Source organism: Monodelphis domestica, chromosome 3 (assembly GCF_027887165.1).
Source record: "Monodelphis domestica isolate mMonDom1 chromosome 3, mMonDom1.pri, whole genome shotgun sequence".
Lineage (NCBI taxonomy): Eukaryota > Metazoa > Chordata > Mammalia > Didelphimorphia > Didelphidae > Monodelphis > Monodelphis domestica.
Window position 1 is genome coordinate 336,286,369 of NC_077229.1, and position 17,817 is coordinate 336,304,185.

A 17,817-nucleotide genomic window follows, 5' to 3' on the forward strand; every position below is an offset into this window, starting at 1 on the left:
AAAGATCACAGATCTATAACTATAATAAATCTCATGACCTCAAAAGGCCATCAAGTCCAACTTTTCATTTTACAGATGGGGAAACTAAGACCCATGAAAGCTAAGCATCACATAGGTAATAGCTGCTAGAATAGATTTAACTCAAATCTCTTGACTCCTGAGCCACTTCTCTTTCCAGTACAAATGCCCAACCCCACCAAGAAAAAAAAAAATCTACTCATTTAAGGATAAGTAGGTTGATTCTCATAATTATCTCCTGATTTACCTGAAATCCCTTCCTCTTTACTCTTCATTCTAAATTATAGTAAATCCTTATTCATTCCAGATTCTATGTCTACACTGACTTCCTTTCTCCCATATGCATTTTAATCTTCTAATCTCTAAGCAGATACTGAAATTGAGAGGCTGCATTGCTCCATATTTAAATTTTCATTTAGTTCTAGGAAAGAATCTGGGGCAGCTAGGAGACAATCAAGTGACAAGTACACCCGCTTTATAACCCTCATAACTATATTCCTGATTGAGATTTGATTGAGAAAATTAAATAGTATTTATTAAAAACAACTGTTAATCATTATTTTACAAAAATTGGCTATTTTAAAAAGAATCTTGAAGAGAACAATGATTATTCTAAATGATGAATGTTAAAAATTTTAGAATTCCAAAGGAACAAAAACTCCATCAATATACAATATAAAAAATATTTAATAACAATGACAAAAAGCAAACATTACATTGATCCTATGAATACAAAGCCCTTTATACCTATTAATTCATTTAATTCTCACATGACAAGGCACAAAATTTCCACTTTATTGATATTAATATTATTAGAGTAGTACATACCTATGCACGAAGTTAGTAGTTCCATCAATAGGATCAATTATCCATGTGGGATTATCAGTCAAGACGCTGTGCTCCCCAGCAGCCACTGATTCCTCACCAATGAAACTATAAAGGATAAGAATACCAAATGTTACCAAGTTCACTTTACTTTCAGTCATTTTCCTAAATACCTTTCACAAATTCACAGGCTATTCTTACAAAATCTCCAAAGTTTAGGAATACAGATTTAGATCTGGAATAGGCATCTAGTTCAGTATCTTAATTATATAAATGAATACATGGAGATTTGGAGTTACTTGCTAGAGTTACACAGGTTAGAGTGGCAAAGCTGGGATTTTTCATCCAGTTCCTCTGACTCCACATCTAGGGTTCTTTCTGCCTGTACTCTCCTCTGCTGTTGCTCCTTCTATATTTCTGAAAGATCTGCCAGAACACAGATCTGATTCTATGTTGGTTCAAATTCTCACGCAGACAGCAAGATTCACAACAAAAATGCAAACTTAAGGTGACTCAGTGTTTAAGAAGCTGAAAAGTGCATTGGATATGAAGATGAAAATGTAAACATCAAAAACACAGGAAAAAGAATAAGTCTTAAATGAAATTGACCCCTCACTACCGTGCATAAAATGCCTGGCCTTGGACTATCTAAAATAGGGAAGTGGGCGGAGTCAAGATGCCAGCGTAGAGGCAGCAAAAGTTCAGAGCTCTGAAAACCCTTCCTTACCAATCACAAATTGAATGCTCCTAGGGGACTGAAAATCAAACCTAACAAGACAGAATCAAGGAACCCTCCTGCTGGACTCAATTTAAAAGGTTCGTCCTCCAAAAGCCGGAATTGAAGAAGACTCTGGTTTAAGGGGAAGGAAGAAGGAAGGTCCCAGATCCCCATTCCCACCTGGAGCACTAAGCCTCCAGCAGAAATGGGAATCACTGGGCAGGCAAAGGTGCTGGTCTGGAGGGAGTACCTTGCGGGCAGGGCTGTGCCAAGCTCAGAGCATTGAACACAGGCAGTGGGGAAGGAGCTGGAGAGGGAGTGCAGAGCAGGCAGCCTGGTCACAGCAGCAGAGACCCTTCATATTGCTCCCGCTTTCCAGAAGGTTTTGGCCTCAGAGCACATCCAGCCCAACCCAGCTGGACTTAATCCCATGAAAAGTCTTCAGAGCTCAGGGAAGCTCAAGCTCAAGCTCCAACACCCTCCGCCTCAGACTGCTGGACTTTAATCCAATCAAAGCCTCCAGAGGACAAGGAAGTTCAAGCTACAACACCCCTCCCCCACAGACTGCACTGAGATCTCCTGACAAAGCTCCAAGAGGGAAGACTGACAGAAAACCCCAAAACCAAAAAAAAAAGAAAAAGAAAAGAAAATGAGAGGAGCAATTGCACAGACAACTGCAAGGAGTAAAGAAGGGGTAAATATTAGCAAACAACAGAAAAAAGAAAAAAAGAAATTATAATCGACAGATTCTATACAGGCAATGAACAAAGAGCAAACAGAACAGACAAGGAGGAGGGAACATCAAGCAATAAAACAGAAAACCCAGCGAATTGGACACAGGCTTTTGAAGAACTCAAAATACAATTCAAAACACAATTAAGAAAGGCTGAAGACAATTGGGAAAAGAACTTAAAAACTAAGATAAGTCATCTGGAAATAGAAAACAGTGTCTTGAAAGCCAAAATCAACCAGCTTGAAAATGAAGCAAAGGAGATGAGAGATTAGGTAAAGAGAATGAAAGATGACCTCCAAAGAAAATCAGACCAGAAGGAGAAGGATGACCAAAAAGCCAGGGATGAAATCTAGTCTTTAAGAACCAGAATACAACTAGAACTAAGTGACTTCACAAGGCAGCAGGACACTATAAAACAAAATCAAAAGAATGAAAAAATTGAGGAAAATATGAAGCATCTCATTCACAAAACAGAAGATCTAGAAAATCGTTCCAGGAGAGACAACTTAAGAATCATTGGTCTCCCAGAAGACCATGACAAAAGAAAAAGACTGAACATCATACTACAAGAAATTATCCAAGAAAACTGCCCCGATATTCTAGAACAAGAAGGAAAAGTGGATATTGAAAGAATCTACAGATCACCTCCTGTACTTAATCCCCAACTGACAACACCCAGGAATGTTATAGCCAAATTCAAAAACTATTAGAACAAGGAAAAATTATTATAAGCTGCCAAAAAGAAGTCATTCAGATACCATGGAACCATAGTGAGGATAACACAGGATCTGGCTGCAGCTACACTGAAGGACCGAAAGGCATGGAATATTATATTCCGGAAAGCAAGGGAACTAGGTCTACAACCAAGTATCAACCACCCAGCAAAACTGACTATATTCTTATAAGGGAAAGTATGGTCATTCAACAAAATAGAAGAACTCCAAGCATTTGTAAAGAAAAGACCAGACCTGAACAGAAAATTTGATGCCCAAGCACAGAACTCAAGAGAATCATCAAAAGGTAATTAAAAAAGAGGGGGAAAAAAGAAAAACAAAACAAAACAAAAAAAACTTTTTTTGAAGAGACCCAATAAGTTAAAATGATATGTATCCCTATAAGAAAAGAGGTCATTGGTAATTTATTTTTAAACCCTTACCTTCTGTCTTGAAGTCAATACTCTGTATTGGCTCCAAGGCAGAAGAGTGGTAAGGACTAGGCAATGGGGGTCAAGTGACTTGCTCAGGGTCACATAGCTGGGAAGTGTCTGAGGCCAAATTTGAACCTAGGACCTCCCATCTCTAGGCCTGGCTCTCAATCCATTGAGCTACCCAGCTGCCCCCCATTGGTAATTCTTAAAAATTGTTATCATCACCTGGGCAGCTAGAAGAATTACACTTAGAGGGAATAGTGACAAACTGTATAGGATAAAATGAAAAGATATAAATATGTATATAGATATATGTATGCATAAATACATATGCATGTATATATACACATATATACATATATACAACTAGAGCTAAAAAAAGAGGTTAATACTACAAGAAATGGGAAAAGAAACAAAAGGGGGTAAATTTATATGTCACAAAGAAGCTCATGGCAGGAGGGGGAAGAACATCAATACACTGGAAAGGTAAAGAGGTTGGAGATAGGAAATACTCAACTCTTGCGTGCATTGAAATTGACCCAAAGAGGGAAGAACAATCCAATCCATTGGGACAGAGAATAGATTTGCGCCCTATAGGGGAGTAGAAGGGTAACAAACGGACTGGTGGGAAAGGAAGCAGTACAAGGGAGAGAGAGGGTGGGGGGGGGGGTAGTTTAAAAAGACTGCAAAGAAAAGAAGGGGGGGAATAAGAAGGGAGGGGGGTAGAAAGGGAAGTAAAATAAGGGTAGGAACTAGGGGGACTGATTAAAAACAAAACATTGGTGTAGAAGGAAATAGTGAAAGAAAGAAGAAAAGGCAGGACTAGTAGTAGAAATCGAAATGCTGGGAAATACACAGTTGGTAATCATAACTCTGAATGTGAATGGAATGAACTCACCCATAAAACACAAGCAAATAGCAGAGTGGATTAGAATCAAAACCCTACCATATGCTATCTACAAGAAACACACATGAGGAAGGTAGATACGCATAGGGTGAAAGTAAGAGGATGGAGCCAAATCTTTTGGGCATCACCTGATAAAAAGGCAGGAGTCACAATTATGATATCTGACAAAGCCAAAGTTAAAAATAAATCTAGTGGAAAGAGATAGAGAATATATTTACATCCTGATAAAAAGGCAGTATAGACAATGAAGAAATATCAGTACTCAACATGTATGCACCAAGTGGCATAGCATCCAAATTTCTAAAGGAGAAACTAGTAGAGCTCAAGGATGAAATAGATAGAAAAACTATACTAGTGGGAGACCTGAACTTTCCTCTATCCGAACTAGATAAATCAAACCAAAAAATAAATAAGAAAGATGTAAGAGAAGTGAATGAAACCTTAAAAAAATTAGTTAGTAGATATGTAGAGAAAAATAAATAGGGACAAAAAGGAATATACCTTCTTTTCAGCAGCACATGGTACATTCACAAAGATTGACCATGTATTAGGGCATAAAAACATTGCAAAAAAGTGCAAAAGAGCAGAAATAATAAATGCAAACTTCTCAGATCACAATGCAATGAAAATAATAATTAGTAAGGGTACATGGAGAGGTAAATCAACAATTAATTGGAAATTAAACAATACAATTCTCCAAAACCGGTTAAAGAACAAATCATAGAAATAATTCATAATTTCATTGAAGAAAATAACAATGATGAGATATCCGTTCAAAACCTATGAGTTGGGGGTAAATGACCTTAGCAAGACAATCTATGATAAGCCCAAAGATCCCAGCTTTGGGGACCAAAATCCACTATTTGATGAAAAGTGCTGGGAAAATTAGAAGATGGTATGGGAGAGATTAGGTTTGGATCAATATCTCACACCCTACACCAAGATAAACTGAGAATGGGTGAATGACCTGACTATAAAGAAGGAAACTATAAGCAAATTAGGTGAACACAGAATAGTATATATGTCAGATCTTTGGGAAAGGAAAGACTTTAAAACCAAGCAAGAGCTAGAAAAAAAAAATCACAAAATATAAAATAAATAATTTTGATTACATCAAATTAAAAAGGTTTTGTACAAACAAAACTAATGCATCCAAAATTAGAAGGGAAGGAAATAATCTTCATAACAAAAACCTCTGACAAAGGTCTAATTACCCAAATTTTTAAAGAACTAAACCAATTATACAAAAAATCAAGCCATTCTCCAATTGATAAATTGGCAAGGGACGTGATTAGGTTATTTTCAGTTAAAGAAATCAAAACTACTAATAAGCACATGAAAAAATGTTCTAAATCTCTTATAATCAGAGAAATGCAAATCAAAACAACTCTGAGGTATCACCTCACACCTAGAAGATGGGCTAACATGTGTAATGATTAAATTTTTAAGGTTCACACATGACAGCAAAGGAAAGTAATGAATGCTGGAGGGGATGTGGCAAAGTTGGAAATTAATACATTGCTGGTGGAGTTGGTGAATTGATCCAACCATTCTGGAGGGCAATTTGGAACTATGCCCAAAGGGCGATAAAAGACTATCTGCCCTTTGATCCAGATATAGCACTGCTGGGTTTGTACCCCAAAGAGATAATAAGGGAAAAGACATGTACAAAAATATCCATAGCTGCACTCTTTGTGGTAGCAAAAAATTGGAAAATGAAGGGATGCCCTTCGATTGGAGAATGGCTGAACAAATTGTGGTATATTTTAGTGAGGGAATACTATTGTGCTCAAAGGAATGATAAGGGTGGGTAGAGGGGAGGGAGGGAAATAATGTGATTATTGTAACCAAGGAATAATGTTCTAAATTGACTAAGTACATTAATTTTAAAAAAATACTATTTGCTCAAAGGAATAATAAACTGGAGGAATTCCATGTGAACTGGAATGACCTCCAAGAATTGATATAGAGTGAGAGGAGCAGAATCAGGAGAACATCATACACAGAGACTGACACACTGTGGTATAATCGAATGTAATGGCAATTACAATTAGTGGCAATTCAGTGATCCTCAACAACCTGGAGGGACCTATGAGAAAGAACACTATCCACATTCAGAGGAAAAACTGTGGGAGTAGAAACACAGAAGAAAAACAACTACTTGATTACATGGGTCAAGGGGATATGGCTGGGGATATAGACTCTAAATGAAGATCCTAGTGCAAACATCAACAACATGGAAATAGGTTCTGATCAAGGACACATGTATACCCAGTGGAATTGTACGTCAGCTATGGGAAGGGGGAGGGGTGAGAGGGAAGAGAGGGAAAGAATATGATTCTTGTAACCAAGGAATAATGTTCTAAATTGACTAAAAAAATAAAACTAGAAATAAATTTTAAAAATTAAAAAATTAAATAAATAAAACATATAAACCATTGAAGATTTTTAAATTACATTTATTATATATCAATAAATTTAATTATTCAAAAAAAGATAATACAGGTAGCCTTTCCACATCATGTGGTTTACATGCTTTCAAGTGCTACATAAACATTAGAAATAAAAAAAATAATAAAATTAAATTTAAAAAAATTTAAGTATGAAATACCTGTGAGAAGGAAACCTCTCCTTTATGGCAGAAAGCATCATTTTTTCAATTTTTTGGTCAGTGGCTGTAACCAAATCTGCTGGAGAACTCTTCAACATGACAGCCATCTCATTTTTTAGAGCTTCTCGAACCATCTAAAGAGATAGTTTTTAGCAAATACATGGAAAAAAGATGAACAACTTAAAACAGACAAAAACTTTATATGAAACATCAAACTAGTAATCAACAATCCCTACAGACTTCCACCCTTCACTTACATGAAATTAACCCTCAGAAGTCATGAAAGGAAGGTTACAGCTGGAAAGAATGTTAAAGACCAACTGACCCCTTTCTTCATTTTATAGGTATTTATGAATGTGAAGCCTAGAGAAAAGAGTAATTTACCAAGGCACATGACTACATAGTAGAAGAGTTGAGTTAGAAACCCTCATCTACTGATTCCTAATAAAAGCTTTTTTCTAAGGCACAATGACTATAAATTCATGAGCTTCTAAAATGGAGTCCTATTTTAGACTCAATTCTGTCATCTTTTCACACATATTTGTAGTTTTTTAATATGGGAAATGAAATATTCATTTCTTTGATTTCAAAAGTGATATTTAGCCAAAAGAAAAGTGTTTCATACATTTTTTAGAGTCTCATTTAAAATAACATAAATTGTATATCCACCCATGAATATATGGCTCAATTTACCTCTCCTGCTTTTCTTGCTAAGGATATTGCATAATCCATACATTCTTGCCAAGGATCAGCCATCTTCTCCTGTATAGATTTAAACAATATTATGTAGTTATGAATTCCCCAAAGTCCTAATCCTAGCTGAAAATATGCTATTTAAAAGTTAACTTCAATAGCATCCTTTGATTTTAGACTCCCTACATTTTCCACCTAGCAATTCATACATTTTAAGATACCTTCATGTTACTTTAAAGATTATATAATCAATTTTACAACTAAGGTAATAAGAGACCCAGAGAAGTAGAGTGACTTGCTAGGATGGGCCAAAGTCAGAATGCTTTTTCTACTACTCCATGATGTCTAAGTTCAAGTGCTTACTAAGATATTTTAAAATTATTATTTATATATCTTAAGCCATTTTTAAAAATTTTGAGTTCTATATTCTCTCTCTCCCTCACCCAAAGAAAAGATAAGCAATATATCAGTTATACATGTGAAATCATATAAAACATTTCCAAATTAACCATTAAAAAAAATAAAGTAAAAAATCATACTTTAATTTGCACTCGGAGTTCATAAGTTTTCTCTTCAGAGGTGAATAGCACTGTTCATCATGAATCCTTTGGAATTGTCTTAGATCATAGTATTGAACAGAATAGCTAAGTCTTTCACAGTTAATCATCATTACAATATTGCTGTTACTCTAAACATTGATCTCCTGGTTCTATTCACTTAGCTCTGCATCAATTCGAATCAATGTTCCCAGGTTTTTCTGAAACCATCCTACTAGTCATGTCTGATAGCATGATGGTATTCCATCACAATCAAATAATCATATACCACAACTTGATCAGCCATTCTCCAAATGATGAGTATCTCTTCAATTTCCAATTCTTTGCTACCACAAAAAGTTCTGCTATAAATATTTTTGTACACATGGGTCTTTTTCCTTTTTCTTTGATCTTCTTTGGAATACAGACCTACTAGTGGCATTGCTGGATCTAAGTAGGTATACACACATTTATGTCTCTTTGGGAATAATTCCAAATTGTTCTCAAGAATGGTTGGACCAGATCACAACTCCACCAAAAGTGTATTAATTGCCCTGCCATATCCCCTCCAACATTGGTAATTTTCATATCTCTCTTATTAAGCCAATGTGCTATGTGTGAGGTAGAAACTTGGAGGTGTTTTAATTAATATTTCTCTAATCAATAGTGATTTGAAGCACTTTTTCACATAACTATATATAGCTTTGATTTCTTCTTCTTAAAATTGCATCTTCACATACTTTGACCATTTATCATTTCAGGAATGGCTACTTTTATAAATCTGGCTCAGTTCCCTATGTACTTGAGAAATCAGACCTTTATCAGAGAAACTTTCTTAAACATTATTACTAGTTTCTTGCTTCCCCCCCCCACCTAATTTTTGCTGCACTGCCTTTTGTTTATGCAAAAGCTTATTTTCATATAATCAAAATTATCCATTATACTTCCCATGATTCTACTTTTTGTTTGGTCATTATGTTTGGTCATGTTTGGTCATTAATTCTTCCTTCATCTATAGATCTGTCAGGCAAAAATTTCCATGTTCCCCTTGTCTGCTTATATCACCCTTTTTGTCAAAATCATATACCCATTTTGACCTTATTTTGGTATACAATGTCAGATGTCGGTCTATGCCTATTTCTGCCAAACTGCTTTCCAGATTTCCCAGCAATTTTTGCTAAATAGAGAGTGCTACCCTTGCCTTTTCTACCTCAGTTGAAGCATAAATTCTGTTCTAGCCCCTTCTCTTAATTGTGTGTATCTTTCTGTTTCAAGTTTGTTTCATATGAACATATTATTGAATTTGTTTCTGCCATTTTGCTAGCCTCTTGAATTTTTATAAGTGAGTTTGACCATTTACATTCAGTTATGATTACTAATTGTATATTTCTCTCAATCTTACTCTGTTTATCCTTCTGTTTTTCTCTTGACCCTCCCCCCAAAAGACTGTTTTGCTTCTGACTATTGCCTCCTTTAATCTACCTTCCCTTTTATCACCACTTCTCTTTTCTCTTGTCCCCTTCCCCTCCTACTTCTCTGTTGGGTAAGATAGACTTTTATACTCAATTGAATGTGTGTGTATACATACATATGTATACATAATACATATGTGTATCTATATATATAAGCTATATAGATATATATACTTTCCTCTTTCAACCAATTTCCTATGAGAGTAAAATTCAAGCATTGCCTGCCACTCTTCCCCAACATTATCCCCTCCATTGTAAAAGTTTTTCTTTGTATACTTTTTATGTGAGATAATTTTTCCCTATTCTTCCTCCCCTTTCCACTTCTCCCAATGCATTCTTCATTTTGATATCATCCCAATCTAACTGAATCAAACCTATACAATCTATCTATGTAGACTCCTTCTAAATGTCCTAAGAATGATAAAAAAGTCTTAAGAATTACATGTATCATATTCTCATACAAGAATATAAATAGTTTAACCTATTATTAAGATTTCTGTGTCATGTTTACCTTTTTATACTTGTCTTCTGTTTGAGCATCAAATTTTCTATTCAGCCCTGGTTTTTTCAACATGAATGCTTTAAAGTCTTTTATTTCATTAAATGAATATTTTTCCCCCTGAAGGAGTATTCTCAGTTTTGCTGGTTATTCTTGGGTGTAATCACAGCTTCCTTACCTTATAGAACATCATATTCTAAGCCTTCTGCTCTTTTAACATAGAACCTGCTAAATATTGTGTGATCTTGACTGTGGTTCCATAACACAGTTAGACAGATAGTGAAATAACCACTAAAATAAGCAGGTTTGGTTACTTCACAGGTTGGTAAAATAAAAAATCTGTTGTCTCTATTACTCTCAGGATCTGAAGGCAAGATGGCTACCCTCAGGCCTGGAGATCTCAAAAATGCAATATGACTGGTGTAAAAGGTTGAAAACAGGTTTATTATAATAAATATCAAGGAATGGGTTAGGATGGACGGCCAAGGAAATCCCTAGGCTATTAAAACTATGCTTAACCCACCTCTATTTTCACCCTGCATTCATTCATTTTAATTTTCCTGCATCTTTCATTCTTTTCTCTCAGTAGGAGATAGACAGATAGATTGACAGATTTAAAGCTTTATTTTCTACGTAACAATTTTAAAACAGAAGAGATAGGAAAATAGGGTTAAGTGATTTGCTCAGGGCGACATGGCTAGGAAGTGTTTGAGCCAAATTTGAACCAAGGTCCTCCAGATTCGAGGTCTGAAGCTCTAGGTATTATGCCATCCAGCTGCCCCTCTATTTAAATTATTTCTTTCTGGCTACCTGAAACATTTATTCCTTGACCTACAAGTTCTGGAATTTACCTACAATATTCCTGGGAGTTTTCATTTTAGAATCTCAGGCAATAATCAGGGGATTCTTGCAATTTTTATCTTACCCTTTAGTTTTAAGATATTAAGACAGTTTTCTTATTACTAAGTTCAAATATGATATATAAGCTCTTTTTTTTTAATCATGCCTTTCAGTTAGTCCAATAATTCTAAAATTGTCTCTCTTTGATCTATTTTCTAGGTAGTTGTTTTTCCAATGAGATATTTCACATTTTCCTTAAAAATTTTTTTCATTCTTTTAACTTTGTTATAGTTTCTTGGTGCCTCATGGAATCATTAGCTTTCCTTTGCATGATTCTGCTTTTTAAGAAGTTCTTTTCTTTGGTGAATTTTAAAATCTCTTTTACCAATATTTGACTTTTCTGTTTTTTAAAATAGTATTTTCTTAATTTTTTTGTGCCTCTTTTACCAAGTTGGTAATTCACTTTCTATTTTTTTTTTGTACTAATGGCTTTGCTTATAGCTGTCTTCACTTTGTTTTATTCTAAGTTGGGTGTTACCTTCCCCACACCATAGTAGCTTTTTATAAGTTTCTTTAAACATATGATTTAACACTTTTATTTATGAGTATATGATTTGGGGGTTTGGTTTTAAAAGACTATTCTATTACAAAAATGAGTAATATGGAAATAGGATTTGAGAGATAACATGTATAACTCAGTGAAATTGCTTGTCAACTCTCGGAGGGAAGAAGGAAGACAACAAGAATCATGCAACCATGGAAAAAAATAAAAATAAAACTCTAATAAGTTTCTTTTTTTGTTGTTGCTCATTTTTCCAACTTATTTCTTGACTTTGAACTTTGTTAAAGTTGGGTTTTGCTCACTTATGGGTAGGGAGGCATCGTCCCAAACTTCAGGCTTTTTCATGCTGCTATTTTCAGCGCCAGTTCTTAGAGATCTGCAAGTTTTCAGTGCTTCGAAGTTGGTATGATCCAAAGAAATGTGATCACTGCTCTGCTGGTCTGCACTCTATTCTTTATCCAGGAAATGTACCTGCTCCCCTACACCCATAAGCACCAGCACTCCTCAGGGTCTGGAACTGGGACCAGGGTTCCTCATTCCCTCCTGCCACAAGCACTAGTACTCCTCTCCACCCTGGAATTGTGACCCAGAATTGCCTATGGACAATGAAGTCTTGTGCTAGATCTTGTGTCTAGTGAAGTAAAAGGTTACTGTAATATCTTTCTGACCAATCATCCAACTACCTTATCATCTCTAGGCTGAGAGCTCTGGAAAGCTGTTGCAGACTCCAAGGCTCATTGCTAGTGCTATAGTCAATTTGTGTTCTGGGTTAACCTCTCTCCTCTCCCCACTTTACTATCATAGACCTCTCCTGCTGACCTCCTAAGTTATTTTGGACTGGAAAAATTTCACTCTCATCTTTTTTTTTTTAAACCCTTACCTTCCATCTTGGAATCAATATTATGTATTGGTTCCAAGGCAGAAGAATGGTAAGGGCTAGGTAATGGGGGTCAAGTGACTTGCTCAGGGTCACACAGCTAGGAAATGTCTGAGGTCAGATTTGAACCTAGGACCTCCTGTCTCTAGGTCTGGCTCTCAATCCACTGAGGTACCCAGCTGCCACCTCACTCTCATCTTTTGATGGCTATGCCACACCAGAATTTGATTTGATGCATTATATTAAAATTTTTTGAAGGGGAATATTGGGAGAGTTCCCAGTTGTCCAGGTTGCTACCTCTACTCTACTAAACTACAATAATTCTTCCAACTTATTAAAGAAATTATTCTAGTGCACATATATTTCTTTTTTTTTTAAACCCTTATCTTCCGTCTTGGAGTCAATACTGTGTATTGGCTCCAAGGCAGAAGAGTGGTAAGGGCTAGGCAATGGGGGTCAAGTGACTTGCCCAGGGTCACACGGCTGGGAAGTGGCTGAAGCCAGATTTGAACCTACGACCTCCTGTCTCTAGGACTGGTTCTCAATCCACTGAGCTACCCATCTGCCCCCTGCATATATATTTCTTGATTACATATTAGACTCATGAGTTTTGTGGGACCTCAAGTTTGATAATTCTAATATATGGTTTAAGAAGAGATGGGGGGAAAAAGCAGAAGAGGAACAAGATGAGAATATTAGAAAATAAAAAGAAATTGTTTGTAAGTACAAAGGAAATAGTATCAAATAGAATATAAAAAAGTTTATAAAAAAATAACATGTGTTTTAGGGAGAAAAAGCATTTATGATTTTCCTCTATTCAATCTAACTTTCTACTGATTTTCTACCGAAATCCTGAGAAATAAAAATAATTAACCAAAAACTTCACTAAAAATTAAAATACCACCTCATACAGTGAGTCTTTAATAACATGTCTGATGCATGGTGGAACTGTCAGCTTAAAAGATGAGGGAATTTTTCCTTCTTATACTTTTCTTTGAAAAGATAACAAGCATGGTACTTCTGCCTAAAGAATATATATAACATATGCCTAAAACTGTTACAGTAGCATAAAGAAAAGGAAGAGGAATTAAAAACTAAATTAAAGTAGAGAGAATAACAAGAGTTTTCTACATATTGTAACATCCCATAGCACTTCATAATTTGTTTTAGCCCCAATCTACTTTTTAGGCCTTCTTTGTCTCCTACTACACCCTATAGTCTATATTTTAACCAAACTGGATATTTCACTAGCTGAAGAAACTTATATTGCTTTGTTTCTGCCCCTTTGCTGAAGCCTTTTCTTCTACCTAGAACTTTGGGGAAATTGGGATGAGTCTGCAATCTATTAGTCAGTGCGCTTGGCTTTGATTCTTATCAAAACTTAGTATGTTATTAAAAGGATAGTTTTTAAGTATTTAGGAAGAGAAATAGTGACGAGAATATCACAGAACTTTAGAGATGGAATTAATTTCAGCAGCCATTTTTTCTAACCCAAACCATAAAGAAATCCTTACTATAATATACTCAACAGATTGTCAGGTATAGAGGATAGGTATAGGATACAGAAATATCCTCTATCTATATCAAGCTTCTACTTCAAGAGGGTGGAAGTAGAGAAACTCTATGGAGATATCACACAGATCTATATATCCAGTACAATATACAACTCTCCTGAGCTTCATTCCTGCAACAAAAATACCTATTAGACACTTCAAAATGGATGTCCAAAAGAACTGATGTGTTCAAACAGAAAAGATTATCATTCTCTCAAAACTCACCCCTTCCTCTAAATTTCTTTCTTTCTAAAAAATGCATTACCATTTTCCAGTTTCCTAGATTTATAACCTGGGTATATTATCCTTGATTACTCATTCTACTTCACCTTATATATCCAATGAGTTGCCAAATCTTGTTTCAACTCCCACATTTCTCAAATCTGATTCCTCCCTGTTAACATCACAACCTAACAAAGCTCTTTAATATTCATTAAGTATATATACAATTATGTGTGTGTGTGTATATATAATTTCACTTAATCCTTATAACAACTCTGTGAGGTAACTATTATTATCCCCATTTTAAAGATAATGAAATGAAAACCAAGAGAGATTAAGCCCAGAGTCACACGACTACAAATGTTAAATGTCTGAAGCAAAATAAATTCATAGAAAACCTGCTCAGGATGGTTGATACATCTTCTTCTAGCTACAAATAGCAGTACCCAAGTAGAAGCAAAAAAAGCAAAGGCAGAACTAATAATCCAAGGTTGGGGTTTGGAAAAGGCCAAAAGATGGTAAGACCAAATGGCAAGTGTAAAATGACATAAAGTTGAACTGTAGAATCAAGATTTCTTTCTTTTTTTTTTTAAACTCTTACCTTCCATCTTGGAGTCAATACTGTGTATTGGCGCCAAGGCAGAAGAGCAGTAAGGGCTAGGCAATGGGGGGTTAAGTGACTTGCCCAGGGTCAAACAGCTGGGAAGTGTCTGAGGCCAGATTTGATAGAATCAAGATTTCAAAGAGGGGAAGAAAACCCTAAGAATGAGTGATAGCCTTGGAAATCAGGGGAATGTGAAATGACTAGAAGTTATCATGAGATATGGGTCTGGTAAGCAGAGAGAAATGGCAGGATAGATTATGATGAGAGAAAAGGATTTCAAAGTTATGGATTGTGGAAGTGGTACACAGATGATTAAATCAAGGGTATGTAGGATGCTGGTGTGGGTATCTAAAGCGGAGGGAAATGTGCAAATAAATCAAGAGAGTTAAAGATGTTTTTGAACTAGGAAGCAAGTGTTTCTGAAGAGATATCAACATGTATGGGTAAGGATAAGTTGACTCCAAAGAAATGAGCAGAGGAAGACTATGAGCTGGGTATCAAACTCCTTAAGAAATGAGATGGTCTATGGTTTCTAGAGAAAAGCAATCAGGTTATGGGGAATGAACTATATGAAGGTCAAGTTAAGAAGTGGTAGTAGTTAAGGGAAACTGGAAGAGGCAATAGGGAGCAAGAAGTATGTCTCTACCTTCTCCTGGTCCAATACATCAAGTGGCACAAGAGAAAATATAACCAGTTACTACAGAGATTGGTTAAAAAAACTGTCTTCTGAATGGTGATTCTAGGAAGATAGAATTCAGGAAGATGTTTAATATAAAGAGTGGATGGTCAGCAATACACTAAGATTTCCAAGAAGGTACAAGAATGAAAAAGGAAAAACTCAGAAAGGAATTTGAAGAGATAGGATAGACAAAAATGGGTAAGTGGGTTTGGGGAGTGGTACAGGAGAAATTTTCACCTAGGCAGTCTAGATTTTAAAATCACAAAAATTCTGAAGGAAAAAGATAGCCTTGTTCTTCACATCAATGATTGTAGGCATGCTCCAGGCCTCAATTCAGAGAAGATGCAATTATTATTCCTAAGTAAAAGGTGAGAAGTGGGGTAAGGGTGAGGTAAGTCAAGCTTACTTCCCTATACTTTACAGACTATGTTTTTTTTTCCTTTTTTGAAAATCATGTCATTTGTCTTTTTCCAATTCTTTGGTACCTCTATTTTCCATCTTTCAAATATCATTGATCAGTTCAGCAATCATTTCTTTCTGTACCAAAGGACACAGTTTATTCGGACAAGGTGATCTAAATTCAGCAAGGGTATCTAGGGTCTCTTAATATCCACTTATTTATCTTGGACATCAATTCCCCATTAGCCTTTTTTGTTCTTTCCTCTTCAATCCAAAGTTCTTAGCAGAGAAAACAGAAGAAAAATAAGAAGTAGCTCTACCTTCTCTATTGGGCCATCTATACCTAAAAGCAATCTACTTCATTTCTTGATCTACTTTTCACCAATATAGCTAAAAATTTGTATTTTTTAAAAACTTTTTTTTCCATGGTATCCTCAGCTTATTCTGAGATCTAGCATTTCTGACACAATTTTTACAGTAATATTCCCTTATTTTGTAACAATCCTCTATTACCTGCCCTTGCTTCCATCTTCTGTACAAATCTTTTTAAAATATAAGTTGGTTGGTTGAGTTCCCTGTGCATCCACATCAATCTCTCCAGATAATTCCTGTTTTTTCTTTCTCATAAGAATTGTTTGCATTTGTGTCTTCGGAATTTCACTCTTGGGAGATTCACATCCCTCCTGGACTGACTTTCCCTGTAGAAGCAGCATGAGTTCATTAAAAACAACTTCTGCCAAACTAACCCCAATTCCTTTTTGAACAGGATTATTAAACTGTTAGTTCAGAGGCATGATATAAGACACTGACAATGTCTTGGTAAAATTTCTGTATATAAAGTCTATCATACTATCCTTTGGACAAGAGGAAATACAAGTTGGACTATAGTACTGACAAATTCAGAAATGGTTTTATATGACCTGACCCAAAGAATAACTACTAATAGGTAAAAGCTTATAACACTGGGTGCTCCCAAGGGTCTTTCTTTAGTCCTGTGATGTTCAACATTTTTATCAGTAATAGTTATGAAGGCAAAGATGGCATGCTTAAAAATTGGCAAATGACACAAAACTGTGAAGGATAACTAACATCCCAAGCCAGGACTGGAAAAAAGGCATGTTTACTAGATTAAGACCAACAAAATGAAATTTAATATAGATGTGCATAAAATCCTATACTTGGATTTAAAAAAATCATTTGCACAAATGTAAGACTGGGGTGGTGTGACAGGATAACAGTATGTGTGGAAAAAGATTATCTGAGGATTTTGTAGATTACAAGTTCAAAATGAACCAACAATGTGACTCAGCTGCCAAAAAGCTAATGTTATCACAGGCTAAATTAACAGAGATACAGTGTGCATAATGAATTTAATATACCCCTATAATCTGCTCTAATTAACCTACATCTGGGTATCTCAAGGCTCTCTAAAACCTACATACTTATCCTGGGCATCAATTCTCCATTAGCCATTTTTGTTCTGTCCTCTCCAAACCAAAAAGTTCATTATATTTGGCATAAAAAACAGGCACAAAATAAGAAGTAGATCTACTTTCTTTTTTGTTCTACCTCCTGTATTTTAGAAAGGTCTTCAGAAAATTGGCAAATGTAAAGATGACCAGAAGGATGATGAAATGTTTAATTTGGTTGTAAGACTTATGAGAAACATATTAGATGCCTTCCTGTATTTGTAGTTCTGTCAAACAGAAGGATTAACTTTATCTTGGATCTAAAGTACAGAACCAGGAACAATGGGTAAAAGTTGCAAAAAGTCAATATAAAGTTAACATAAGGAAAAACATTGTAACAATTAGAATAACCACAAAATGAAATAGCCTGCCTCATGATAGTAAATACCCTGTCACCAGAGGGCTTCAAGTATAGCCTAGATGACCACTTAATTGTTAGACACATATTTTGTC

General features: G+C 35.5%; 1 protein-coding gene across 2 annotated transcripts in view; it reads right to left on the minus strand.

Annotated features, from left to right (window-relative positions):
• Nucleotides 1-17,817, minus strand: part of IMPA1 (inositol monophosphatase 1) — a 40,358-nt gene that overhangs the window by 15,238 nt on the left and 7,303 nt on the right. Inside the window, exons 2-5 of one of the 2 annotated variants that reach the window (XM_016431456.2) lie at nucleotides 16,409-16,593; nucleotides 7,653-7,721; nucleotides 6,960-7,093; nucleotides 847-951 (exon numbers count right to left, since the gene is read on the minus strand). In XM_016431456.2, the coding sequence (XP_016286942.1) occupies nucleotides 847-951; nucleotides 6,960-7,093; nucleotides 7,653-7,715 (302 nt within the window). In that variant the 5' untranslated portion in view covers nucleotides 7,716-7,721; nucleotides 16,409-16,593. The remainder of the gene's footprint in view (nucleotides 1-846; nucleotides 952-6,959; nucleotides 7,094-7,652; nucleotides 7,722-16,408; nucleotides 16,594-17,817) is intronic. The other variant, XM_007486902.2, reaches the window with a different exon arrangement.